We start from the raw sequence: 27,262 nt of genomic DNA on the forward strand, positions 1-27,262 counted from the left end.
GCTCTGTGAGCGTGCAGCTCTGTGAGTATGCAGCTCTGTGAGTGTGCAACTCTGTGAGCGTGCAGCTCTGTGAGTGTGCAGCTCTGTGAGTGTGCTGCTCTGTGAGTGTGCAGCTCTGTGAGTGTGCAACTCTGTGAGCGTGCAGCTCTGTGAGTGTCAGCGTGCTGCTCTGTGAGTGTGCAGCTCTGTGAGTGTGCTGCTCTGTGAGTGTGCAGCTCTGTGATTGTGCTGCTCTGTGAGTGTGTCAGTGTGCAGCTCTGTGAGTGTGCTGCTCTGTGTGTCAGCGTGCTGCTCTGTCAGTGTGCTGCTCTGTGAGTGTGCAGCTCTGTGAGTGTGTCAGTGTACAGCTCTGTGAGTGTACAGCTCTGTGAGTGTGCTGCTCTGTGAGTGTGCAGCTCTGTGAGTGTGTCAGTGTACAGCTCTGAGTGTGCAGCTCTGTGATTGTGCTGCTCTGTCAGTGTGCAGCTCTGTGATTGTGCTGCTCTGTGAGTGTGTCAGCGTGCTGCTCTGTCAGTGTGCAGCTCTGTGATTGTGCTGCTCTGTGAGTGTGTCAGCGTGCTGCTCTGTCAGTGTGCAGCTCTGTGATTGTGCAGCTCTGTCAGTGTATCAGTGTGCAGCTCTGTGATTGTGCTGCTCTGTCAGTGTATCAGTGTGCAGCTCTGTGAGTGTGCTGCTCTGTTAGTGTGTCAGTGTGCAGCTCTGTGAGTGTGCTGCTCTGTGAGTGTGCTGCTCTGTTAGTGTGTCAGTGTGCAGCTCTGTGAGTGTGCAGCTCTGTGAGTGTGTCAGCGTGCTGCTCTGTCAGTGTGCAGCTCTGTGATTGTGCAGCTCTGTCAGTGTATCAGTGTGCAGCTCTGTGATTGTGCTGCTCTGTCAGTGTATCAGTGTGCAGCTCTGTGAGTGTGCTGCTCTGTTAGTGTGTCAGTGTGCAGCTCTGTGAGTGTGCTGCTCTGTGAGTGTGCTGCTCTGTTAGTGTGTCAGTGTGCAGCTCTGTGAGTGTGCAGCTCTGTGAGTGTGCTGCTCTGTGAGTGTGTCAGCGTGCTGCTCTGTCAGTGTGCAGCTCTGTGAGTGTGTGAGTGTGCAGCTCTGTGAGTGTGCTGCTCTGTGAGTGTGCTGCTCTGTGAGTGTGTGAGTGTGCAGCTCTGTGAGTGTGCTGCTCTGTGAGTGTGCTGCTCTGTTAGTGTGTCAGTGTGCAGCTCTGTGAGTGTGCTGCTCTGTGATTGTGCTGCTCTGTCAGTGTGCTCTTCGGTTTTAGTTGCCTGCCACAGACATACGTAGTGCGGGCTAGATCAGCCAAAGTGTCTTCATGTAAGAGCAGCGCCATCTAGAGCACAGCAGTGTACTGCCAGCAACACAAAAGGAAGCTTTACTGTAGCTGACTTGGCATGTAGCCTGCCTCGCACGCTAGCCTGCATCTTTCATCTTTGTATTGTTTTGTGAGTTCGCAGCTCTGCGAGGTCCTTTCTTTCTGAACTCATTCCCTTCATTCCAGCTCCAGAGTGGGCTTGGTGTTTCAAAAAGGAAAGCGCGTCCTGACCTGCACTGTATTGTTCTTGTGGAAAGTACCTGCTTGTAATTCTGTGTGGACTGCGTCGCTCTCTTGGGTTTTATCAGTTTCCTCACTGTTTGTGCTTGTCATGGTGTTGAAAGCTGATCTCGCTGGCGGGTAGGGTGAGGGCGCTATGGCAACCACAAATAAAAACTAAAAAACACAACTCCATGATTCAGTGATCCGTTTCATAAGCTTCTGTTATTTATTCCAGTCCCTTATTGCACAATAAGGGCATGCTGTGTGTTCAAGCAGAGGCAAGGTAAAGCACAGCTTAGACACTGATTTAAAACCAGAAATACGGGAACTAATGTGTGAGTGAAGAAATGAATGAAGGGCAAGACAATGGCTAATGAAACGAGGAGCAGCCTGTGTGTGTCGGGTGCGTGCAGGCGTGTTCCTGCCCTGTGCTCAGCGGCAGTGCGTGTTGTCTTGTGTCTCTGTGTCTTCATCATGGTTATAAATAGTGCGGCTCTTGGCTGACAGAGACAGGATTACTGAGGAAACTGACTGGCAGTGCGGATCTACCCAGACACGCTCACACACACACACACACACACAAACATGCTGACACACACACACACACTTACACACACACTCACGCTGACGCTCACACACACACAAAATGCTGACAATCACGCACACACACACACAAAAAAAATCTAAGAAACATCCAAATGAAAAGGCTCTGATAAGTTTTGCCGCAGGCCGCAATGGCGTCTCAATCCAGTTTACGGGATACTTGCTAATTCCAGTCATTTTAAAGAGAGGACAGACGCTGTGGCATGTGCTGAGTGATGTGGTCAGCCAGCCGGCTGTTCAGATCTGTCAGTGTGTCTGTGATCTGACAGCGATCAATTGAGAGCATACACACACATGCTATTGATAATTACCCCCCTCTCTCAACCCCCCCAGGGGGGTGACACTCCTAAACCTAAAAAACGCAGAAACACAAATTCTGATGGCTGTGTTCATCTTAATGTTCTTATGCACACAGATCTTTAAGTCGTGCTCCTCTGTGCTTTACAATGCCAAGACAATCTCAGAGAATGATCTTTACCAATTCAGCCATCCCACACAGGCCAGCACAAGCACTTGCATGGATCCAACAGCTTGAGACAGGTTCCAGGAATGAGCTCAGTAAACGTCCTGTCAGTATTGCAGTATTGCACTGGCTGTGTGTAAGTGTGGAACTGGACTGTGGACTTGTTTAGAGACAATTGATTTCATTGATCATTGTGCCAGAACGCTGGCCTTGTTTCTCAGGTTCTGAACAGGCTGTCGTTTTTCCCATTCGTCTTACTGTGATACAGTATTGTTAAAAGCAGCGCAGAGTGTATGAAAGCTTCGTACTCTTAGTATTCTGATTACCCTCCTAATCAGAAGTGGTGAGGAGGGAGGTAAGTTCCGTCAAGTGGAGGAGAGGTGTTGTGTAATCAGACCAGCATTGCACTGTGCAGAGCAGAGGACTGGAGCCTCAGAGCAAACATGTTGCACCTCGTGTGAGACTGCCCTGCGGGGGCAGCCAGTAGGAGGCCTGGGATCCTGGAGAGGGGCGTGGCCTAGCAGCTCATTTGAATGGGCAAGCGAGTGCGTGTGTGTGAGAGAGGGAGAGAGCGGGCAGACCTGTGTTTCTGTCCCAGCGATTGCTCACTTATTCCACTACGCTCACTCGAGAGGCACACAGGAGAGAAGCAGCTGCAGGATACGAGGAATCTGCAACCTCAAGTTCAGCAGGTAGGTACAGGAGAGCAGAGGCAGGGTCTGGGGCTGTGCAACACACATGGGAAGAAGAAGGGATACAAGGAGATGAAAAAGTGACAGAAGAATGGGATAGAAACAACTGTGCGAGTTGATAGACATGTATATATAAACAGAGCGATAGAGAGAAGAAGGAAGAAAGGTAAACAAGGGTGGAAAGAAAACAGTTCTCACTCAATGGCAGATATCCAGAGGTACTTCTGAAGTCTCTCGGGATGTAGTTTTCTGTAGAATTAGAGAATGGGAAAGAGCAGAACATAACAATTAAATAGAGAGAAAAAATGAACAGAGAGAGGAGTTAAAATATTTCCAGCAGCATCACAAAAATACACATATTTTTTTTAATGTTGGAACTTTTTTTTTTTTCAGGCTAATTTTACTGCGAAGTGGAAAAACAATTAAACGCTGAAGAGTGAAGCTGGATTCCTGCGGAGTGGAGCTGAGCAGCGGTGTTCAGCTCTCCCTTAGTGCCAGATGTGCTCACGAGGAAGACTGTCACACTGAAATCTCCCAGCGATAACTGGTCTGGAACTGACAGAGTTCAGCTTTCTAACAGCTGGATTAGATGCTGTGATAACGGTGAAAGACTAGGAGGGACGGTCATAAAAGAAAGACAGAGAGGGAGAGAGCGCAGCGAGTGTGTGAAATCCAGTCCTTCACTTTCTAACTGACTCACAACCGACACCAGCTGACCCCTGTGCTGCCCACCTGACCAGTGCGAACACACAGGCGAGGTCGCAGAGGCTCCTGACAGCCAGAGCTTAACTGGAAAGTATCTGTACTGGTCAGTGACCAGTGAGCACTCACACAGGAGTGAGTATACAGAAACGATCGCTCACGGACACCCAGGCAGAGAGACAGACAGACAGACAGTGTACACCACGTCAGAGTACAGCTTCTGAAAGGTAAGAGCTCAGGGAAGTCTTTGCTGTGTTATACTGTACTCACAAACTTTCAGTTTATAGAGGAATGTGCAAACAAACCTGAACTCTACCTGTTTCTAGAATCTTATATTTTAACCTGTGGAGACTTCCAGTTCTCTATACTGTGCTGTATATAATATTGAATTAGCTGGCTCTCAGATCCCCAGTACAGCACTGAGTTCTCTGTACTAGACTGTATTGAATTAGCTGGCTCTCAGATCCCCAGTACAGCACTGAGTTCTCTATACTAGACTGTACTGAATTAGCTGGCTGTCAGATCCACAGTACAGCACTGAGTTCTCATCTGTTCTTCCCCAGTCATTACCTTAATAACAAGCCCTGACTAAAATGGTCAGATGGACAGATTAGATTAGCTAAGGCCTCAGTCACTGCATGGTAATCGCTGCACAGTGATATAACATTCCCGCAGACAGACAGCTAGCTAGCTGTAGCTCTTGTTCAAAGGCTTGCTGTCGAATCTATCCTGGCTATTTGGGTCTGTCGATTACACGTCACATCTCTGAAGGGTTGTTAATCGCTTGCTTGAACACTTTGGTGCCAGGAAGGTTAATTACGAAGGATATCTGATGCCAATCATGCTGTAATCTGTGGAGGACGCTGGCTCAGGGACCCTCACGTCAGCCCAGTGCAAGAAGGGAAACAGGAGGACTGCCTCTTATAATAAAAGAGTCCCAGAGGAAAAGCACAGCCAAGTGAAAGAAAGCACAGCGGAAGCACGCTAAAGCATAGGCAAGCATGGTAAAGCACAGAGAGGTCTGGTAAAGCATAGGGAAGCATTGTAAAGCACAGAGAGGTCTGGTAAAGCATAGGGAAGCATTGTAAAGCACAGAGAGGTCTGGTAAAGCTTAGGGAAGCATTGTAAAGCACAGAGAGGTCTGGTAAAGCATAGGCAAGCATGGTAAAGCACAGAGAGGTCTGGTAAAGCATAGGCAAGCATGGTAAAGCACAGAGAGGTCTGGTAAAGCATAGGCAAGCATTGTAAAGCACAGAGAGGTCTTTTTGTGTAAATGCACAGGAAGAGGAACCGAAAATAAACAGCTGAATTCTGAGAATGACTTTCCTCAGGTAAAACAGATCCTGTCGTTGGGTTGAGCGAATGCAAGATTGATGAGGCAGAAAAGAATAATCGGGCCGAGCCCTCAGCCCCGTGTTCGTTCGGATCTCGTTGTGTGCTGTAAACAAGCGGAATTAGCTCCCGAGTAAAAGTGAAATCGGACATCGCTGCGTTAGGAAGGAGAGATTCCTAGGGGCTCAGAACCTCTGGAGTTGATACTGAACAGACTCCCTGAGAGACGGTACGTCATGCTCCGTTTGAGCCCCTGTGATATGAAACACGACTTTCCAACTGACAAGAGTGAGCACGCTGCTGTGTAATTATAGAGGGGTGTGTTAGGGGTTAAAAATCTCCTCCTCCCCCCATGAAAAGAATGCAGACCCTTACCCCCCCAGCCTCAGTAACAGCTGAACTAACCCACAGGATGCTTGGACCCGACTGGATTACAGAATATCTCCCCCCGTCCCTCACACTGAACCACTACTGTGTGTGATCAGAGTGAGAGGGTAAGGGGCTTCGAATTCCATTTCCACCGACCGTCTTTCCCTGTCACTGGCTGTGACGTTAACAGTCTTTCCAGAGTGGTCTGAATTGTAATCATTTTCATTTAGAAACACTTAAAAGACAAAACAAATGAAAAATGGAATGACAAACCTTTCGACCAAAAGTGTTTCTGAAGGTCTTCAGCGCTGAGATGAGTTTGGATTCACGTTCTGATCAGAATCCTCCTTGCCTGTAGAGTCCCAGTTGCCAGCCCCCTTTGAGTTCCATGTGCACCGTGTGATTTACAGGCAGAATGTTGAGTCTGATTAGATTGTGCATCTGGGCGGGACAATGGAGAGTCCAGCGCCTGTGTCGCTGCCTGATTAGAACCACGATACAGTCTCTGGCTGCAGTAATATTACACACTTAGAGCTGGAGTGTTCACATTTCCCAAGCGTTTTACTTGAAATCCTGCTCCGGTTTCAGACCTTGAACCCTTTTAGTTTTTTTGTTTTTTTGACCAAGTAGCTTTTGGGATTGCAGGTTGAACACTGAACTTGTAGGAACGGCCTCAGCTTGCTATCAAACCACTGGGATAGGATTGGACAGCATGTCATGGTCTGGGTGTGAGTGCCAGTGTTAACTTGACTAATGGACTTGATAACAAGAGGCCCGTTTAGAAATACTAAAAATATTTGCAACGTTCAGTGAGGAACATTTTGAGGGAGGGAGGGAGCCAGGAAGAGAAGGAGGGAGGGAGAGAGGAGGTGTGTTCACCCTGCTCTCACTGACTCACTGTAGCGTGACAATCCACAGGGAAATTCACACTCCAGGTGTGAGCCGTCACAGGAACACCCTCCAGTTACATGACCTAAATCTTTACATCATGCACTGAAGCACAGGGCTTGAAACTGGAACCAGCCCTGCTCCAGTCCTGGGGTTCAGAACTCCTCTTGAAACTGGAACCAGCCCTGCTCCAGTCCTGGGGTTCAGAACTCCTCTTGAAACTGGAACCAGCCCTGCCCCAGTCCTGGGGTTCAGAACTCCTCTTGAAACTGGAACCAGCCCTGCTCCAGTCCTGGGGTTCAGAACTCCTCTTGAAACTGGAACCAGCCCTGCCCCAGTCCTGGAGTTCAGAACTCCTCTTGAAACTGGAACCAGCCCTGCTCCAGTCCTGGGGTTCAGAACTCCTCTTGAAACTGGAACCAGCCCTGCTCCAGTCCTGGGGTTCAGAACTCCTCTTGAAACTGGAACCAGCCCTGCTCCAGTCCTGGGGTTCAGAACTCCTCTTGAAACTGGAACCAGCCCTGCTCCAGTCCTGGGGTTCAGAACTCCTCTTGAAACTGGAACCAGCCCTGCTCCAGTCCTGGAGTTCAGAACTCCTCTTGAAACTGGAAGCAGCCCTGCTCCAGTCCTGGGTTTTATTTAAACGATGAGGATCCACCTGTATACCAGGGCCCCTGACATGTTTATAGCACTGATTTGTAGTTTTCCGAGTGTCTTGTTTCTTCGGGTCTATGCAGGCATGAAGCCCTGGAGGCATTTCATTGAGCTTCTGGCACAGCAAGTTGAAATACAACTTGGATTAAAACCGGGATGACATCATTTTATTTCCATGGGATAGTTTGAACAATATGCAATTCAAATTATTACTGTACTTCATAACCGCGTTTATGATGCTGGAACGCTGTTTTACTTTTAGGAAGTAAGAGAAGGGAAATAAAACTTCAGAGAAGTAGGCCAAAGAAAAGCCAGTGTAAACATTCCCCATCAAAATCAAAGTATAAAGAAAGCCCAGAAAGGTCTGGTAAAGCCCAGAGAGGTCTGGTAAAGCATAGGGAAGCATTGCAAAGCACAGAGAGGTGTGGTAAAGCATAGGGAAGCATTGCAAAGCCCAGAGAGGTCTGGTAAAGCATAGGGAAGCATTGTAAAGCACAGAGAGGTATGGGAAAGCATATTAAAAATAAAGCATGTCAAAGCAGGGTAAAAGGAACAGTATAACCATGGTAAAAGCATGGGAGAATTGCACAATGACCCTGGTTAACTTTATAAGGGCGACTGCACATTTACCACATGCTTCAATGGCTAACCATACATGCATGAGATTTGCCATGCTTTAACCACGGGATCCCACAGTACGCTTTTATAAGGGGAGAGCCTGGCATTCTCCACAGGAGCTGGCTGATAGAATCGGCTGCTCTGCTCTCGACTCGTCATGCTGCATCCGAGGTAGGCTCGCGAGAGGAGCACAGAGAGGGGGATGGTGAAGCTGCTGATGCTGCTGTGATGATGACAGCAATGTGATGCAGAGCTGGCCTCAGTGCTGCTGCTGCTGCTGCTGCTGTGTGAGAATTGAACTGGAGACCTCTGGAACACAGCAAGGCCAGGAGAGAGCTGCACACACACAGGCAGGCAGGTAGGCTGCAGCATCTCTGAAGGAGCCCGAGGCAGAGATGTGCTGTGTTGAGCCAGCAGGGTGCTTGCACTTCATTTGATCTTGTGTCCTCTGCAGTGTGTGTGCGGTCGCAGTGTGTGTGCGGTTGCATTGCGTGTGTGTGTGTGTGTGTGTGTGTGTGTGTGTGTGTGCAGTTGCAGTGCGTGTGCGGTCGCAGTGTGTGGTTGCATTGCGTGTGTGTGTGTGTGTGTGTGTGTGTGTGTGCAGTTGCAGTGTGTGTGTTTCTAACGGTATATATATGAATGTTTTTTTTCTCTCTGCAGATGCAGTCTACCCATATGAAAGTGACCCCTGTGTATGTCTCTTATAGGTGACAGTGTGATCAATATTATATATAGGTGTTGCATCTATACATCACATGGCCTCTCTTATTTTTAAGAAGTTCCTAATATAGCAGACTGCACCTCTCTAAACGACCTGCGTTGAGTGCTCTGGGCTCCTGTCCTCTGCATCCATCCTCTTCCACACATCCCTCACCGGTCGCTTCCTCAGTAGGCTGTCTTCGGGTGAGCTTCCCATTCCTTAACCCTCGAAGGACCAAGCGTTGCTTAGAGCAGTTTCACCCGGGATAATGAAATAAATGTTTCATCGTATTCAATACAGTCTAGTGTAGAGAACTCAGTGCTGTACTGGGGATCTGAGAGCCAGCTAATTCAATACAGTCTAGTGTAGAGAACTCAGTGCTGTACTGGGGATCTGAGAGCCAGCTAATTCAATACAGTCTAGTGTAGAGAGCTCAGTGCTGTACTGGGGATCTGAGAGCCAGCTAATTCAATACAGTCTAGTGTAGAGGGCTCAGTGCTGTACTGGGGATCTGAGAGCCAGCTAATTCAATACAGTCTAGTGTAGAGAGCTCAGTGCTGTACTGGGGATCTGAGAGCCAGCTAATTCAATACAGTCTACTATAGAGAACTCAGTGCAGTACTGGGGATCTGAGAGCCAGCTAATTCAATACAGTCTAGTATAGAGAACTCAGTGCAGTACTGGGGATCTGAGAGCCAGCTAATTCAATACCTCTCGCTGTACCCTCCCTGTGCATGAGGCAGCACTGCTTCACAAACACGTCTTGTTGGTTTGAGACACAGAGGCAGTGCTGTGCAGTGCAGTGCATGTGATTGAGATGTGCTGGGAGAGGAGGGCGTGCAGCTGACTCAGGTCATCCTGAGAGAGGAGGAGGAGGAAGCACAGACCGCAAGGCTGACTGGTTCACTGCGTCCCAGATTTAGCAGGGCAGCACAGTTTTAGACATTTCAGTTTTTCTCCAGACCTGTCTCTCAGATCTGTTTTGAAGCAAGGAATACAAATGCGACAGAAATCTAAGTAACAAACCCAGCTAGCAGGATGGAGTTATTGTTCCTTTAAGAGAAGGGAGGAACGCACGCAAAGTAGGGAAATAAATACCCTTTTATATATTTAGTTTCAGTACGTTTATCGATGTAACAGGGCTGGGCGTGAACTGGCGACCCCGCACACCGCAAGCAAGCGACTGAACCATCGTGCAAACTAGCCAGGCTCATCTGCGTTAGTGATTCTAGAGAGCTTACCCTCCTCTCATCACACAACGCTACACGTCACCATGACTTCGTTTCTTTCTGAATTGTAATTTGGCTGTTTTGAAGATATGGGTGATTCTCACTGGTTCTCCTCTGGGTTTAAGACTGAAGCGTTTGGATGAGATCATATGTGTTTGTTATTAATGTGACCTCTGCCTTTGTTTTACCAGGAGTCTGCCTGGACGGGACTGAGCCGTGCCAGTGTGAGACAGCGTCCTCGTGTGGAGCACGACAGGATCGCAGACGTTTTTTACCGTTTCATTTTCCTCTTGTTCCTGAAGCCTCACAATGGCTGCCGGGGCCATTCTTCTTCTGTTGTCCGTCGTTATCCACCAATCACCCGCGGCCTCCCCTGTGCAAACCACGCCCTCGTTGAACTTTGACCACAACCTCCTCTCGCCTTCCGAGCTCAGAAACTACTCCTCCGCCCAACGGAATTCTGACTCGGCCAATCTGAACTCGGGGCAGCAGCCAGGTCCGCCCACCTTTCCCGTACCCGGCTGGAATGAAGGTCCGGTAGAGGAGATGTTGCCAGAACTTCCCTTGGTGGAGTCCAGTATAGACCCCAGCGTTACAGTGGACAACTCCATAGACGCTAGTGGTGACGGGGAAGGAGCTGCTACAGAGCCTGGTGAAGAGCAGCTAACAGACCCTGCCATAGAGCCTGGTGAAGAGCAGCTAGCAGACCCTGCCATGGCTGCTCCTGAGCCGACTGAGAAGGGTACTCTGCTGCCCCCAGTGGACAAAACTACAGCAGCGACAGCAGCGGGATCTCCACTTCTGACAGAAGTGGATTCCAGGACAGCATCCACAGCTCCCAGTCCCAACAAGGATGGCTTTACCCAGCTCCTGGAGTCTCCCATTTCCAGTAAGGAAACTGAGATGGATGCGGATTCAGGAAAGTTCAGAGAGGATTGGGAAAGCACTAGGGAAATGGGGAATAATACTGTGGATCCTAAAGGAACTACTGCAACCACCCTCAGCCCTGACTCTCCCAGCGCCAAACTGGAGTCACTGAATCCACTGGAGGCTCCCCAGTACCTGAAACCAGTAACCATGATGGTGCCGCCATCGTCTCCCACTCCACCCACCCTCACCACAGCGTTCAAAATGAACCCTGGTGCTACTTCTGCTGGGACCACACCCCAGGGGTGGCCAGGGGCTGGTTTGGCATTCGAATCGGACACTGACACCCCCAAAACAGCCGTGAAAACCCAAACTGGGACCCTGCCAACCCCCGCAGAAACAGAAGCCCACCTTCTGGTCCCCCACACCCCAAAACAGGAGCCGGTCACTTTTCCAGATTCAGGGCGCTACCTTTCCTCCTATCAGACCACACAATCCGTGCTTCTGCTGCGGAACCCTCAGGGGGGTGATGTCACACGCCCGGCTGATGAGGTCACAATGGCCAATTCAAACAACAATGATGCTGACCACTTCCTGTCTCCCAGAACAGATGGGGAAACTGTGGGAATTCCTGGCCCCGACGCCAACCAGACACCTCAAAACACAGTTCAAACCAAACCCCCAAATCCCCAGGGTCTTTCAACCACCTCTTCATCTTCCTCTGTGTATCCTGTGACCACGGGAACAGTGAGGTACGCAGAGGGCAACACCGCCACCTACAGGGCTACCTTGATAGTGCAGGCTCAGGCCACCACCCCCTCCTTACTGCTGACCGCTAGGACTGAGATGACCTCTACCCTCTCACCCGCCACCACCTCCACCGCTGTGCTCAAACCTACGAAGCAGACGAGAGCGGCGCACAAAGTGACCCCCACTAGCCAGCCTCCCCTCACCCCCCTCTCCACAGCGAAGAGGGCGGACAAAGGTGAGGGCAGAGCTTTTTTCTGTTGTATATTTTCTGCTTTCTCTCTCAATAGATATTGGTTGTGTATTTTCTGCTTTCTCTCTCCATAGATATTGGTCACTATTTCTTTCTTTTGTTTATTTTACATTTGTGCTTTTATTCTCTGTGTCGTTCTCTCATCTCTTTCTTGGGTTCATATTTTGTTCTTTCCTCTTTTCCCCTGTATTTCTATTCCTGTGTGTGTTCTTTCTCTCTCTCTCAATGTCTCTGTCTCTTTCTCTCTCTCTCTCTCTCTCTCTCTCTCTCTCTCTCTCTCTCTCTCTCTCTCTCCTTCCCTGGTGAAAGTGTTTAGAAAGTGTTTTCCTTTACTGTTTTCTAGGTGTTACAAAGACCCAGGGGACAACCAGTGATGACAATGTGACATCATCAGCCCCGATGGGGGTCGTTCCCGTGGGAGGGGCCGAGCTAACGACAGCCAATCACCAGTGGAGAACAGGTAAGGCACACACAGCTGGTGACCCGGTCCCTATAAAGACCAGCTGTGCATCGTCATTGCAAGGAGGAGGTTACTGGAGCAGAAAATCAAGCTGGAATCCTGAAGTGTGGGCTGGCAGGGAGAGAGGGGAAAAATTCTCCTCCGGAGAGGAATCCAATGTTTCGGAAAAGCACAAATATACAAATTAATAGGGACCAGATGGAGGGACTCAGCTGGAGAGGCAGAGGAGGAGAATGTGATCCTCAGTTCCTGTGTTAGTTCAGTGAGTTTCCAGGTAGAGAGCCTCAGAAATGGATTAGTATTTTTCTGGGTGGTTTTTAGAAAGAAACCGCTGAGATCACTGCATTTACAAAGGTAAGGCAGTGTGGTCTAGAGGTTAGCGCTGAGAGACTGGGAGAGAGGGGGCAGTGTGGTCTAGAGGTTAGCGCTGAGAGACTGGGAGAGAGGGGGCAGTGTGGTCTAGAGGTTAGCGCTGAGAGACTGGGAGAGAGGGGGCAGTGTGGTCTAGAGGTTAGCGCTGAGAGACTGGGAGAGAGGGGGCAGTGTGGTCTAGAGGTTAGCGCTGAGAGACTGGGAGAGAGGGGGCAGTGTGGTCTAGAGGTTAGAGCTGAGTTTAGTATTTATTACAATGAGGATGAAAGCTGTGCAATTTGAAACGCGTCTGGGTTTCATCCAGTGAGTCACGCTTTGAGTTATAGCCGGTCAAAGATACTGTAGAGCTGTGTTCATTTATGTACCTGTAGTCATTTAGAAATACTGAAAGAAAACCCCAAATTCACCGTCTGAGCCTGAAGTCTTTTTCAAGGTCAACAAAATTGTGTCCCTTGTAATAATATCGCAGTCATCTTAACAAAGGAATTCTTCTTTGTGTCTCAGTTTCTGTTTTCAGTCTTTCTCTGCATCTCTCTAAAATGAATGAAAAATAAGTCATAACCTTTGTAAACACACACCCCACCTATATAACACAGATCTGTTTTAAAACATTTGTTTATAATGGGCAGGATGATTCTCAAAGCCGTTGACTCTAAATCGTCATGAGCGCATTTCTTTTCTGATGACAATCCGATTCAGTGGAACAAGCCTAGACGTTTCGGATTTCAAAAGACATTGTTCTTTAATGAGTTATCGCAGTATTTTGGCAGTCCTGGTGTGTTTGTCTGAGCCTGCGCCCCGCTCACAGTAATGTCCCTCTGACGACACCCGACACGCCTCAATCTCTGGGGTTTGTTTAGACACCTGTCCCTCGGAAGAGATTCATCACCGCCCCGCGCCAGAGCCGGCTGTGCAGCAGGGCATCCCTCCTTCTCATTCACACGCCGTGTGCGCAGTGTGAACAGAGAGAGAGATTGAGATTGATTGGACACAGCTCCAGCCCTTGCCTTCCCCACAGTTATGCTGTGCGTTTCCCATAGCTGACCCTGGCTTGCCATGTTTATTAATATGCTTTACCATACCTCTCTAGTCTTCACCATGCTTTCACTGTGCTTTATTACACTTGGCTATGCTTTTACTGTGGGCATCTTTTATAAAGGATTTGCTACTCACCAGCCAGCCAGTGCTGAGGTATTTCAAACAAATCAAATAAGAAGATTAGCTGCTGTTTATTAAAGGAGAGATTAATCCCTCATATACAGCAAGTGGACGGCTTTGTCTGAGCAGATTAGTGGTGCCTGGCCTGGCTCGTACAGGGCTGTGATTGGTGGGGAGGAGGAGGGTGGGGTAATCTATCTATCTAGGTAACTTTATCGGGTTCCCTTCCTTTCTGGAAAAACTGAGCTGATGATAATGTGGAGTAAATGGTTTCTAGAATCTAGTCCAGTGTGTTTCATTTCTGGGGTTGGCGTATCCTGGGGAATTGAAGACCCTTTGAGACAGAAAGGGGTTTGAATGACCCGTTGTGAACGGGCAGCCGCTGGCTATTCAAACCCCAGTGTCCCTGCCCCAGCCGAGGGTACGAGGAGGTCAGCAACCCGACCATGAGAAGCGTGACGGTGTTTTCGGAAGGGCCTCTGGCAGGAGCTTCGTGTGGCGGTAAGGATTCTATCATCAGCCAGGTTTTATTTATATAGACAAGTTAACCGACCACGGCGTCTTGGCACGGGACAGGAGTCTGAGAAACACTCCGAGATTCGGAGAAGCAGGCCAGCCAGGAGCACCACGTGCTTCGTTTCTCTGACAAATTCCTCTGGAGCTACCACTTGAAGGAGACACATTTAGTGAGTTCAACGACAAACATTTCGACTAGAAGTCCTTCTCAGAAGTCCTTCGCTTTCAGTGCAGATTTTTACCTCCCCTACGTCCTGCCAATTGCCATTTTGTTCCTCAGAGTTGTAAAAGGCTCTGCTCTTGGCAGTCGCAGTGTGTTTTTTTTTTTCCAGATTGTCACTGATTGCTTCACTCTGTTTCATTTTTTTTTTAACCCGTTCCAGTCTCCAGTCATACTAATATCCATTGCAATCTGCTCAGATCTCATATAGATTTGCAATCATCCCATTCTTCTCCTCCCCCGTCTCCCACTTTCTTCCCCCCTCTCGTCTCCCTCTCACCCTCTCTCAGTTTCGTTGGCAGTATTGGAGTGCTTTGTATTTTTTTCCAGATTACTTTTCCCCCCCTCATTTCCACTGTCTCCCTCGCTCTCCCTCTCCCTGGATTCTCCTCTCTCTCTCCTCTTCCTCCCTTGCTCCCTCTCTCTCCCATTGTCCCTCAGTTTCTCTCCCTCTCTCCCTCCCCTCTCGTAATTTGCTTGGTTAGCTCCGTGTGTGTTCTGATCGTGCCTCAGTGAACTTCATCAAGATCCATTAACCTCCAACACATTCAGCACTTCCTGCTCATGAACTCACTCAGCATGTCCTGCGGCTGAGAGCTGAGAATATCAGTGGATCTGAAACGTCTTCACAAAACCTTCAACCCGTGCTGTGTGCTGCAGTGCCGTTGTGGATTCTGTCCCCCGTCGGTGAGATGAGACGAGGTTAAACGCTTTAGAAGCACGAATGCAGACGAGCCCGGCTCTTTCGCACAGCGGTTAAGATGCCCGCTTGCCGCGTGCGGCTCACACCCAGCGTCCTCCCGTTCCATGCATATGCTTGAGAACGAGCAGGTCCAGATTGATCCTGCTTGTAATGCAGAACACACTGCAGGTTCTGGGCAGGGACATTGCTTTGTAGGGCAGCACACACATTGTATGTAGTGGTGAAGAACTGGGTCTGCAGCAGCTGTTGTTTTGAGTGGATTTCGGGGGTCAGCAGATTCAGCAGGCTGTGATGCCAAGCCGTTACAGTGTTTGTTTTGTTAATGAATATTACTGTGAGTGGGGCAGCACTAAATCAAACTCAGTAAAATCCTTTGAAAAATGTTCCGGAGGTCGTCCTCAGTGAAGACCTACAGCCATGTTCACAACTCGAGTGTCACTTAAGTGTGCTTCCTCAATCTGATCACCAGCACTTGAGTGGCATGCCTCATACTCCAGCCTTGAGTGAGTGCATGTGCGTGAGAGTGTGTGCGTGCGTGCGTGCGTGCGAGTCTTCAATAACAGCTGAGTAAATAAAGGTGCTTCTCTGTGCAAAAGCTGAACACGGCCGACAGCATTGATAAACCTGGCTGCACAAAACAGACCCTTACACTGAACAGAAGCCGCCTGCCTCCTCACCCCGGGAAATAAAACCCTGCTCCTTTCTTTTCCTGGCGTGTTAACGAGGCAGATTTAAACACGCTGGAGCTGCGGAGGTGTTTATTTTTGGCCACGCTTTGAGGTTGCCGGCTTTAGTTCTTTCATTAAAAAGGGATTGTCTGAAAAGTTTCAGAAGCCTCTGAACGACTTCTCTGCAGATTCCGAAATCGCTTCCAGCTGCTCGCTCTGTTTGTTTTGAATTGTTTTAAAGACCCACTCTCTTCAAAATGAATTACTATTTTAAATAAAAACACACGTCTTTTAAACCACCGAGTGGAAAGCTGCTCGCAGCTGCCAGAGGCTTGGTTTAAATGTGTTGCATCCCTGTGTTTTTCAAAGTCTGTAATTAACCCCTATTTATTTTTATAAAGGGAGACATTTCTGATGCTACAAAATGAGAGACACTTTTTTGAGAGTGTATAAGAGGCTTGGTGTTATACTGCGTCTTTGTTTGGTTCTAGTAAATTAGGAGGCGTTTCTCTCATTTCAATCGTGTCAGTGACGAGGCTTAAAGTCCGAAATCAGAGCCAAAACAAGAAGCATAACGGCAACCCACCTCCACTGCATGCAAATGGAAAATAAGTCTGCGCTTGTCCAAAGCAACCTTTGTAACAGTTTCCCATTGTAAAAGCATTGCAGTGTAATAAAGCACAGTGAAAGCATGGTGAAGCACAGGCAAGCATTGCAAAGCCCAGAGAGGTGTGGTTAAACAAATTAATAAACGTGGCAAATCATGGTAAACTCTGGTAAAGTACAACCGTGGGGAAAGCTTTGTGAAAACAGCAAAATGACTGTGCAAAGATCCTGTGGGAAGTTCCATCACAATTAATAACGTGCTAACAGATCTGAAGAGTTGACACTGTTATATATCAGAATCTTGGAAAAGTCATTCTTCAGCTCTTATTACGCTGTGAAACTGTGAAACACGCAGCAGCTCTAAAGCGTACCCTGACAATGAGAGTGTGCTGGAGTACAGTATACTGATATTCAGATCTGTTCTCCCCATTACCACAGCACAGCTCTTTCATGATCAGCGGCCGGGCGCTTCTGCTTTCTGGACTCCCCGCTGTATTGGAGCAGCTCTGGCAGCAGGTTTGAATCCAAGCGCCCCTGAAGAAAGTCTCTGATTTCCTGGCTCTCCTGCAGTGTTGCAGCGCAGACGGTGAAGCGTTGTATTGGCAGAATCACCCAGACAGTCTCTCACCGTGCCGTCCAGCAAGGAAAGGCTGGAGAGAGGAACACAAAGAAAGAGCCTGGACAGTAACTCAACTGTCCCGCGTTGACTGGAGAGAGGAACACAAAGCACTAAACACTCAACAGTGCTAATTTAGAAATACTGAAAGAATCTTAATACATTCGGTGACAAAACGTTTTGACAAGAGGTGGTGGATGCAATGCGAGGTGATTCCCCAGTGCTGCAAAATGCTCTTAAAAGAAATCTAGCTGTGGATTTCCAGGGAGTAGATTCTTTAAACAGTATCTTAATTGAATCATGTCAACATAAGGACATCACTGACAAGGTATAACATGGTGGGTCTTATAACATGGGATGAGGAAGCCTTTATCCTGCCTCTACAGCCTCTTCCTTCCAGGGCAGCAGGTAGCAGGGCCCCAGCTGTGTGTGTGGGGGGACGTTTCAGGGGGGATCCCAATACCTGCTACACAGGAAGGAAGTGAATCTGCAGTGTGGTGGCGGCAGCAGCAGGATAACCGGTCAAAGTGACATCAGAGAAGTCTGGAAAACTAAATGTACAAATGATCAAGGACTTGCGAGGAAGCCGAGGCTCAAACGAGAGGTGAGAAAGTGCTTTCATAAGACCTTGGCTGCAGAATTCCTGCAAAGAAATAGACAAAACAGATTCCTGTCTCTCTCCCACATACACACACACACAGAAACACAGACTGTATTGTTTCATCTTGAATTCCTTAAGAAGACAGTAAATCAAACTTTAATAGATAACTTTCACTCAGCTGGGTCCTCAAAGGGTGGTGTGTGTGGGGGGGAGGGGTTGGGGTTAGGGTTAAGATTAGGGTTAGGGTTAGGGCTGTGTGTGTGCGTGTGGGGGGAGAGGGTTAGGGTTATGATTAAGGTTAGGGCTAGTGCTGTGTGTGAGCGTGTGGGGGGTGGTGGGGTGTGTTAGGGTCAGTCTAGGGCTAGGGCTGTGTGTGTGCGTGTGGGGGGAGAGGGTTAGGGTTATGATTAAGGTTAGGGCTAGTGCTGTGTGTGAGCGTGTGGGGGGTGGTGGGGTGTGTTAGGGTTAGTCTAGGGCTAGGGCTGTGTGTGTGCGTGTGGGGGGGAGAGGTCTGGTGAAGCGATATTTAAATAGTTGGTAATAAAATCCACATGTTGTTTTGAGCTGTGATGGGCTGGAGGTTGGGGAGCTGTAGTCATCGCAGGGGCTGTGAAAAATAAAATAAAAAAAGAAACTCAAAGTAATCCAGAGAGAGAGAGAGAGGGGGAGAGAGGGAGAGAGGGAGAGAGAGAGGGAGGGAGGGCTGGCTGCCTCAATGTGTCTCCCAGATGGTTGTTATTATTCCTGAGCTCTAATACAGTCTATTAAAACTCTTAACGCTCTCCTGCCTGCAGCACATCCCCTGTGATTATCACAGTCTGAATCTGACCTCCACCCGCCCTCCACTCTCTCCTCCCCACACACTCGCTCCAGAGCCTCACAGCAATAGCACACATTCTCTTTATCACTGGAGTATTTCATTTTAATTTTCCAGGAACTCCTATAGAAAGCTCCCACACCATGCTATGGAGCTTCTTATAGCAGAGTGGTGTGAAGCATAGTAAAAGCATAGTAATGGCATGGTACAGTACAGGGGTGAATTCGATTCAGTATTCAGGATGCTCAATGTGAAAGACACCATGTATGCTCATGGAGTGCTGTAGTTATTACACAAAGGAGGACAAGGCTGAATAACCCACTAGCCCCCCATGGGGTCATGTGGAGTACTCTGTTATATAACATGTTTAAACCTAAACTGAACAACTGAATTGAAAATAACTTCCCTGAGATGAAGCTGCGCATCAGCTCTGCAGCGCGGTGGCGTGATTCGGACCAGTGCGATTCGTCCACTTATTCTGGCGTTGGATTTCAGTGAATGAATACATGAATGGATGGATGGATCATCTCAGCAGAGATGAACATGACAAAGTGAATCGACACTGCCGGATCTCTCAACACTTGTGCATACCCGGTAAAAGCAGAGTGGGGGTGTAGTAACAGCCCGGTGAGGTTCAGAGGAGCAGAACTAACCGGTGTGAAGGACCAGGATCCCAGTTCCCTTTTCAGGAGAGAGTCTGGGAGACGCTGGCCAGGTTGAGATGGAAATTCAGCCCTCGCAGAGTCTGGATTTCGATTCCAGGAAATGATTGTCTTCGAGTGGAAAAATGCAGCTTTGTCTGAAAGCAACGAATCCAAGCTGCTGTCTTCAGCTGGAGGCAAAAACTGAAATAAACCAATGAATGAAAGCCAAGCTTTCACCTTCATTCTACATGCAGTGTATCGTGTGTGCTAGGATCTGCTACAGTATCGTGTGCGCTAGGATCTGCTACAGTATCATGTGTGCTAGGATCTGCTGCAGTATCGTGTGTGCTAGGATCTGCTACAGTATCATGTGTGCTAGGATCTGCTACACTATCGTGTGTGCTAGGATCTGCTACAGTATCATGTGTGCTAGGATCTGCTACAGTATCGTGTGTGCTAGGATCTGCTACAGTATCATGTGTGCTAGGATCTGCTACACTATCGTGTGTGCTAGGATCTGCTACAGTATCGTGTGCTAGGATCTGCTACAGTATCATGTGTGCTAGGATCTGCTACACTATCGTGTGTGCTAGGATCTGCTACAGTATCATGTGTGCTAGGATCTGCTACAGTATCGTGTGCGCTAGGATCTGCTACAGTATCGTGTGTGCTAGGATCTGCTACACTATCGTGTGTGCTAGGATCTGCTACAGTATCGTGTGCGCTAGGATCTGCTACAGTATCGTGTGTGCTAGGATCTGCTACAGTATCGTGTGCGCTAGGATCTGCTACACTATCGTGTGTGCTAGGATCTGCTACAGTATCGTGTGTGCTAGGATCTGCTACAGTATCGTGTGAGCTAGAATCTGCTACTGTGCTGTGCGGTAAAGCAGCTGAAGCCGAGGGACTGGCAGGGAGGGAAGCAGTGTGTATAAATACTGTAAATCAGAGACCTCTGTTTAATTAGCAAACAGCTTAACAATGTTCCCTGTAATCACTCAGATCACTGTCCTTGAAGTATGCCGACCGTCGTAATATATCATTTCAGTCAGTTTTCGGTTTCAGTTTCTAAATAACCATACTTGTTTTCTCTAAATCAAATCCGCATCGAGTTACAAGTCATGAGAGTGTATGAGTACTGTTTGAGTTCAGGCTCCTCTACACTTCGTGGTTCCTAGAATGAACTTCAGAATGATCAAATTAGCACGATTCTTGGTTAAAGTCTTTAAAATCTTTCAAGGAGTTGACAAAGCTTACCCTAACCCTTTGCGGTCCATTGTGGGACTGGGTCCGACATTGCAATTATTCCTCACAGGTCCTTTGTCGGACTGGGTCCGACATCATTATAGCAACGCAATAAACGGGTGTTTAGTCATTTTTTCTCCGGAAAAAGCCGAGAAAACCATTCAATTGCCGAGTGGGAGCGACAGGAGCCGAGACAAGTCGGGGGAAAAAAAAAAAAAAAAAAAAAAAAAGGCGTATTTCATGAATAGTCATACATGGTATCAGGTATCAGATAATGGGGCGTTCATAGTAAACAAGCTGGCTGAGTGCGTCAGCGCTCTGAGACTATCATGGACATTTGCAGAGTTTTTTTCAGATGTTATAGTAATAAAATAATGACTTGGATCGCATTATTGAGGAGTTTGGTGATAAAACGAGTGATCCGGAGATGATCGATCGGTATGTACGACTATTATTATTATTTATTTCTTACATAGCTGAACGCTATAGCAAACGAAAGGGTGGGGCGGGGCTGGAGATGCCTAGTGTGTGCTTTGTTGATATGCAGGGCCATTTAAACCCGTTTGACTGTGAAAAAAAATACTTTTAAACAGCGCGTATAAAATTAACTGCGCGTGTGAAAATTAATTAGACCTGGCGTGCCTGACGCGCGATTAATAAATGGACCACAAAGGGTTAATCAATACTTCAAGCGCAGAAACCAGGACGCACAGCTGGAAATGAAGTGGAGACAGACTTAGGACAAGGAGGGTAGCAGACACTTCTGCAGACAGTGCTGCTGGCAGGGAATGGGTTACTGAGCCATGTCATTGATGCTGAATCATTGGGATCCTTTAAAGACCTGACTTAGATCACTTAGTGTAGATGAAACAGCACCTGCGAACCGGACCGGCACTGATGGGCCGAATGGCCTCCTCTAGTTTGTAGATTTTCTTGTGTCTTTATGGTTTGTAATAATTGGGATTTTGCTAAACACTGTCCTGACCAGGTCATGATCTCAACGGGACCTTCCTGGTTAAACAAGCAGTTTAACAAGCAGTTCTGGTATTGACTGTGTTTTGTTCCTTTCTTGTGTTCCCCCCAACACAGATCCCAACAAGAGACTGACCCCCACTCCGCCACAGAAGGGGGGCCGACGCTTCATCCCCAAAGACCCCCCCCTGGTGAACGAGGCCGCGCCCACCCTGGGACGGCCGGCCGGCAGCAGCCCTGGCCCGGCTGTGGTGACCCCCAGCCCACCTGCCCCGCAGCCCTGTCCCGGAGGCCTCGGAGCATGCAGCCTGCTCCCCCTCCCCAACAGGACCTCGTCCCTGCGCTGGATGGACCTGCGGCGCACGCTCTCCTTCGCCTGGGAGATGCATGTCTTCGGCACTGCGGCGCTCTTTCTCCTGCTGGCCCTGGGGGGGCTGATAAACCTGATCGGGACCCCCATTCTCGAGCCCTCTGCCCGGGCTTGCCTGGGACTCGCCAACGCTCTGCTGGTTGTAGCTGGGGTGGTCCGGGGCGGCTATTTCCTGACCGACCCCTACGGGACTAAAGACCTGCTTCCCCGGCCGGCTGTCATAGGGCTCTACAATCTGGGCTTCCCTCTGCTCCTCTCCGCCTTCGGGGTGCTGTGTCTGTTGGGGTACAGGACGGCCGGGCTGCAGGTGCTCCCCGATGGCCTCCAGCGTCTGCCCCTGGCTGGGGTGGTGGCCCTCCTGCACTCCACTCTCCTCCTGGCCGTGGATCTCCTCTTCCTCGCCCTCAACCCTTCCGTCCACATGGTCCTGCAGGTGCTGTCTGTGTCCTGGGGGGCCTTCCTCACCGCCGGGTTCCTCTACACTTACCCCCGGCTGCGGAGACAGGCCGCCAGCCCCTCGCTGGAGGAAGGGGGCTTCGGGACGGTCGACGGCTGCAATAACGCGATGGCCGTGGCCTCTGGTCTGAGCTCCAGGAGCAAGACGGTCCTACTCCTCTGGCGGGTGCTGGCTATCTGCGCGGTGCTGGGCTTGCTGTGTTGTGGACTGCAGGTCTATGCTGTCCTCTGGCTCTACGGCATCCTGGGGGACTGGCGGCACTTCACCTGGGCCTGGTGGCTGGTCCAGTTCTGGTACCGGCTGCTGGAGCTGGCTTGGGGCTTCTTCATGCTGGTGGTGGCTTCCTGGATCTTCTGGCGCCGAGGAGGAGGTGGGGAGGATGGCGGCTGCACCGACAGCCACACCTGCTGGGTGAAGATCTTGCAGAGCTTCTGCGGCCGGAGACAGCAGAAACTGGACAGCAACGGGGGCAGCTCCAACGGGATCGGGAGCAACGCCGAGTTCCCCAACAACTGGGCCTCCCAGGAACGCAACGGAGCAGATATCAGCAAGAGCCTGATCCGGAACCGCCCGGAAACCCTGCCCCTGAGGGCCCTGAAGGAGAGCAACGAGCGCCAAGCCAGGCTGGCCCTCCAGGGCGGCTCCACCAGCTCCCTGCTGTTCCTGAGGCATGGGCTGGGGTCCAGGGGCAAGCTTCACAACCTGTCCCTGCTGCGGCGGTCCCACAGCACCGTGTGCCTCGAGAAGGAGTCCATCCTCTCACTCGCGGACTTCGACCTCCGGCCACCGTCCCCCATCGACCTGAGCCGCAGCATCGACGAGGCTCTCTTCAGGGAGCACCTGGTGAAGGACAGCCTGTTCAGCAGCTTCATCCCTCACCGCTGGCTCAACGCTGCGGATTCACGCACTTCCCTGGCGGGGGAGCTGTCCTCCACCCGCACGGGTTGCGAGCCTCTACTGCTGTCCTCTGTGGCCGCCTCGTCCCCTGCTGGCTTCAGATACCGGCGCAGCAGCGACCCCAACTTTCTGTACAGCCTGGCAAAGGGCAGCTCGTGGGCAGAGCCTAGCGGGCAGACGGAGAGGGAGGAATGTGAGAAGGAGGAGGAGAAAGAGAGGGAGACTGCCTTCCAAGGAAAACACAGCTCTACTCCCTCCAGCAGTAATTTGACCACAGCAGTGACCACCAGCCTAGCAACAGGTTCAAAGACCCCCAAACACTTGCCAAGGACTCCCCCCATTAGTACCGGCAGTCCGCTCACACCTCCGGTCTCAATCCGCTTGCACCGGACCCCCTCCAACAACACCTCTCTGGACAGCCTCTCCGGGACCTCTCTCTCTCTGCAGACCGGGCAGGGCATCACGCCCACGGACGACCTTCGGGAGCCCTTCCTAGGGGTCAGGGTTCAGGGGTCGGAGCTGGACGACTCGGAGAGGGAGGCCAGGCGGAGCTTCCTGGAGATCAGCCGACAGATCGACTCGCTCAGCATCTGCAGCGACACCATCGACCTGTGAGCCCAAGGAGCGACTGCGCCCCCTGGAGGATGAGTGAATGCCATGCCCATGCCGTGACTGCTGCTCCTGCACTCATTGCAGTACAGTGTTTATAGAGACACCACTTTTTTTTCTTTTTTTTTTTTTGTTTGGTGCGGGTTGCAGATCAAAAATACTACTGTGACGAGTCCCTGAGTGTTAAAAAATAAATAAAAAAGGCTTGTGACCCGTTCCTAATCAGGGAGCGCTTCACATAAACTTTCTTTTTAAAGACCACTTGAAGAGAGGAACAACAGAGATGGACCGAGCATATGAAGTGACGCTTTCAATAAGAGACTATTAAAGCCACGCGGCAGTGCCTTTGTCAATGTTATTAGCAAAGCAGGCCAGCATATCACACGTGGAGCACGTTGTACAGACTGTGTGGACTTGTTTATTCACACTTGACGGGAATAAGCGATGGGAAGATGCTTCAGTTTCTGAGCTATACTAGACTGACTTAAAAGGCGATTTTAATATATTATTATTGGTATTATTATTAAGAATATTATTTTGTATTAATTGTATCATTTTTTTATCATTGTTAGTGTTCTATTCTGTAATAGAATACTGACAAGCCAGTACGTCTTTTTTTTTTTACTTACTTGAACCTTGAAAAGTGAAACCTGAACATCAGAGCCTCTATCTATGTTGCAGGGATGGAAATAAAGACTCCTGTTGCACAGCAGTTTCATCCATTCCTGGTTTTACTATGAGTTTAATAAGACACACCTGAACTTGTTACCTGTACACTGTGGCTAATCAAGCAAATATACACATCTGGAATGGATGAAACAGCTATGCAATAGGATTCTTATTTCCATCCCTAATATTGTGTGTTTAAAAATACAGGACAGAGACTTTAAAAGGACTTGACAGTATCTCGAGCAACTAGCGCCATCTGCTGAGTCTTACAAGTACTTGCTATTAAGCTACAGAGCAGTATTGTAGTGTAGTTCAGATCCCAGTGTATATAATGCATCTCTAATGCAATGGAATGTTTTTTCCTCACACAAATAGGGACAGAAGCTGTTCCAATGAAACTCTGTAGAAATATTCCAGGAATACCCTTCACTGTTTTTCCATGAAGCCCCCCACATTCCGGTGTCCGTTTGGTGTAACGTTGCGCTGCTTCATAAGCTACATTTCATTTCATTTCATTACGTCTCAGTACATTTCAGTGCATCTCAATGCATCTCAATAGAGCTGCTATGATCAGGATGCAGGAGGTGTTGGGTTTGACTAACTTGTGGGTGAAAGAAAGAAAAAAAGGGTTGCAGTGGGTTTGAGTCGGACAATGGTTCAAGAAAGTGCTGGGCTGCAGGGTGGAAGGCAGTGGGTCTGAGTCGGACAATGGTTCAAGAAAGTGCTGGGCTGCAGGGTGGAAGGCAGTGGGTTTGAGTAGGACAATGGTTCGAGAAAGTGCTGGGCTGCAGTAGGTTTGAGTAGCTCAATGGTTCGAGAAAGTCCTGGGCTGCAGTGGGTTTGAGTAGCTCAATGGTTCGAGAAAGTGCTGGGCTGCAGTGGGTTTGAGTAGCTCAATGGTTCGAGAAAGTGCTGGGCTGCAGTGGGTTTGAATAGCTCAGTGGTTAGAGCACACATTCACACACATTTCTTAGAAGTACAACACACAACACAAGCTGCTTGTATACAACACTCCTATCATTTAGAAGCCAAGACTAACGTTAAGAAACCCACGTGTCAGTCGCATGCTGCATTCAGAAGTTGAAATCAGAACAGAAGGGTCATTATCAATGGTTAAGTGACTGGTAGCAGTGCAGGTGTCTGTCTGCTGTAGGACTGAGGAATGGAAACCCAGGTCCCACTGCAAACCCAATACCTGCTGCACAGGAAGGGAGGAAGGGAATGGATTGCTAGTGTGGTGGTGGCAGGATGAGGGATCGAGGATGGTGTCATTCAGCTAAACGATAGGGGGAGAGAATGCTGTTAGAGCTAAGAAATGGATCAGAACCACCAAGTGGACTAAAGAGAACCAGCTGTAGAAAATGAACTGTATTATATTTGTACAACACTTTGTAAAGCCGTTGTTGTGTATGATAATAAACTGTATAAGCGTTTCATGTTTTTTGTTAGAGAGCTTGAAGACGTGGCACAGTGTTTTGAAGTCACCCTGGCCTGCATTGTAATCCTCAATGAAATGTAACCAGCTCTCTTTGTTACCTTTAAATAAGATATATGTTTTATATGAATGTTTTAAAGTCTATACATCACATATTTTGTGTCAGATTTCCCTGTATACAGTATATAAAATAAAATCAAATCTCTATATTGTGACATGCTTCTGGACTGCGTGCTGTATGACTGAACAGTGTCCCTGAGAACGATGCAGACGGTGTGGGGGGGTAACGTTTCAGTGTGGGGCTTCCTGTTCCCTGAGCTTTACGACTGCAGGAAACCCAGCCTCTCCCCAGGATGAGGTCCCAGCTGGAATGAGCCGGGAGATGGCTGGGTAAGTCCTGGCAGTTATAAGAACAGGACTGGGAGCAGGACAAATGATTCCCCGGCCCTTTCCCAGTTACATTTTCCATGGAGTGGTCTCGGAGGAGGGTGGGGTGTAATTTGTTGAAATGCCTGTGGGTGTTACTGTGTCTTCTCTTATCAAGGTTTCCCATAGTGAAAGCATAGCAAAGTGTAATAAACACAGTAAAAGCATGCTGGAGCACAGCAAGGTATGGTTAAAGCTTATTGATTATCATGGCAAACCAGGGTAAGCTGTGGTAAAAATGTGCAGTATATAATATAGCCATGGGAAAAGCATGGATGAAAGCTGCTACATTTAGCATGGTAAACGTTTGAGAGAGTAGGATGAGAGAAACAGACAGAAAGAGACACGGGTAACAGAGCTCAGTAAGATTTCAAATAAAAAAAAAAAAAAAACATGCTCAATGCATAGAATAACCATGGCAAATAGCATGGAGGAAACCTGCACAAGGAACATGCAAATTTACTGTTGACTTCTGCAGAAGCCAGCCACCCCAGTGCCACTGTGAAAAACGCCAGTCATTGTACACACAGCACACGTTAGTGTGTACATGTGCACGGTAATGAGCAGTACATTCAACACTGGCACTGATACAGAGGGGTTTAGCTGTGCAAATATAATCACCTCACCCAGAGGAGCTATACAATTACACAGCAGCAGGCATACCTGCAATTAGGCACGTTTATAGAGGTACTTGGAAATCCAATAATAAAATATGATCCTATAGTAAATGATTTTATTATTCAGTATTATTATTATTACAGATGTACTAAGCTTTTGGTCCAGCAACATTTTACCTTCTACCAATTGGATTTTATCGGTGATCTTATTGATGGGTATTTGTCTCCCTGGGACAGTGTGTGTCGCTGCGCTCTCTGCTTTGGTATTTTCACGTTGGAAATTCTTCCAAGTTATTCAATGCACCGCTATATATCATTAAATCTTTCACGCGCAAAAGCGCAAACGGTAATTACTATTAATACTGTCCCAATTTAAAGGCGTATATGGCAGCTGCAACACGTTACTCGGATAACTCATAATAGTACAATAATATTTAGTGTTGTTAGTCGAGGGCATTACTTATAACAATGCCAGCTGTATGTTATGTCTTTAGGAGAAGATTGCTTGTATTATTATTTGTAACGAGCAATTTTCTTTCAGT

At 48.7% G+C, this 27,262-nt stretch overlaps 1 protein-coding gene across 4 annotated transcripts; it reads left to right on the forward strand.

Annotated features, from left to right (window-relative positions):
* The first annotated feature begins 103 nt into the window (after positions 1-103).
* Positions 104-25,892, forward strand: LOC131696789 (proline-rich transmembrane protein 3-like). 4 transcript variants are annotated; one of them, XM_058988272.1, is made up of 6 exons: positions 104-3,283; positions 3,677-4,212; positions 8,507-8,749; positions 9,967-11,627; positions 11,986-12,102; positions 21,358-25,892. In XM_058988272.1, exons 4-6 carry the CDS (start codon positions 10,085-10,087, stop codon positions 23,577-23,579), a joined length of 3,882 nt encoding a protein of 1,293 aa, XP_058844255.1. In that variant the 5' UTR covers positions 104-3,283; positions 3,677-4,212; positions 8,507-8,749; positions 9,967-10,084; the 3' UTR covers positions 23,580-25,892. The 4 variants fall into 4 exon arrangements, with proteins under 4 accessions (XP_058844255.1, XP_058844256.1, XP_058844254.1 ...); XM_058988273.1 differs by having other exon boundaries at positions 8,623-8,749; XM_058988271.1 differs by lacking the exon at positions 8,507-8,749.
* The last annotated feature ends 1,370 nt before the right edge of the window (positions 25,893-27,262 follow it).

Source organism: Acipenser ruthenus, chromosome 16 (assembly GCF_902713425.1).
Source record: "Acipenser ruthenus chromosome 16, fAciRut3.2 maternal haplotype, whole genome shotgun sequence".
NCBI classification, from domain to species: domain Eukaryota; kingdom Metazoa; phylum Chordata; class Actinopteri; order Acipenseriformes; family Acipenseridae; genus Acipenser; species Acipenser ruthenus.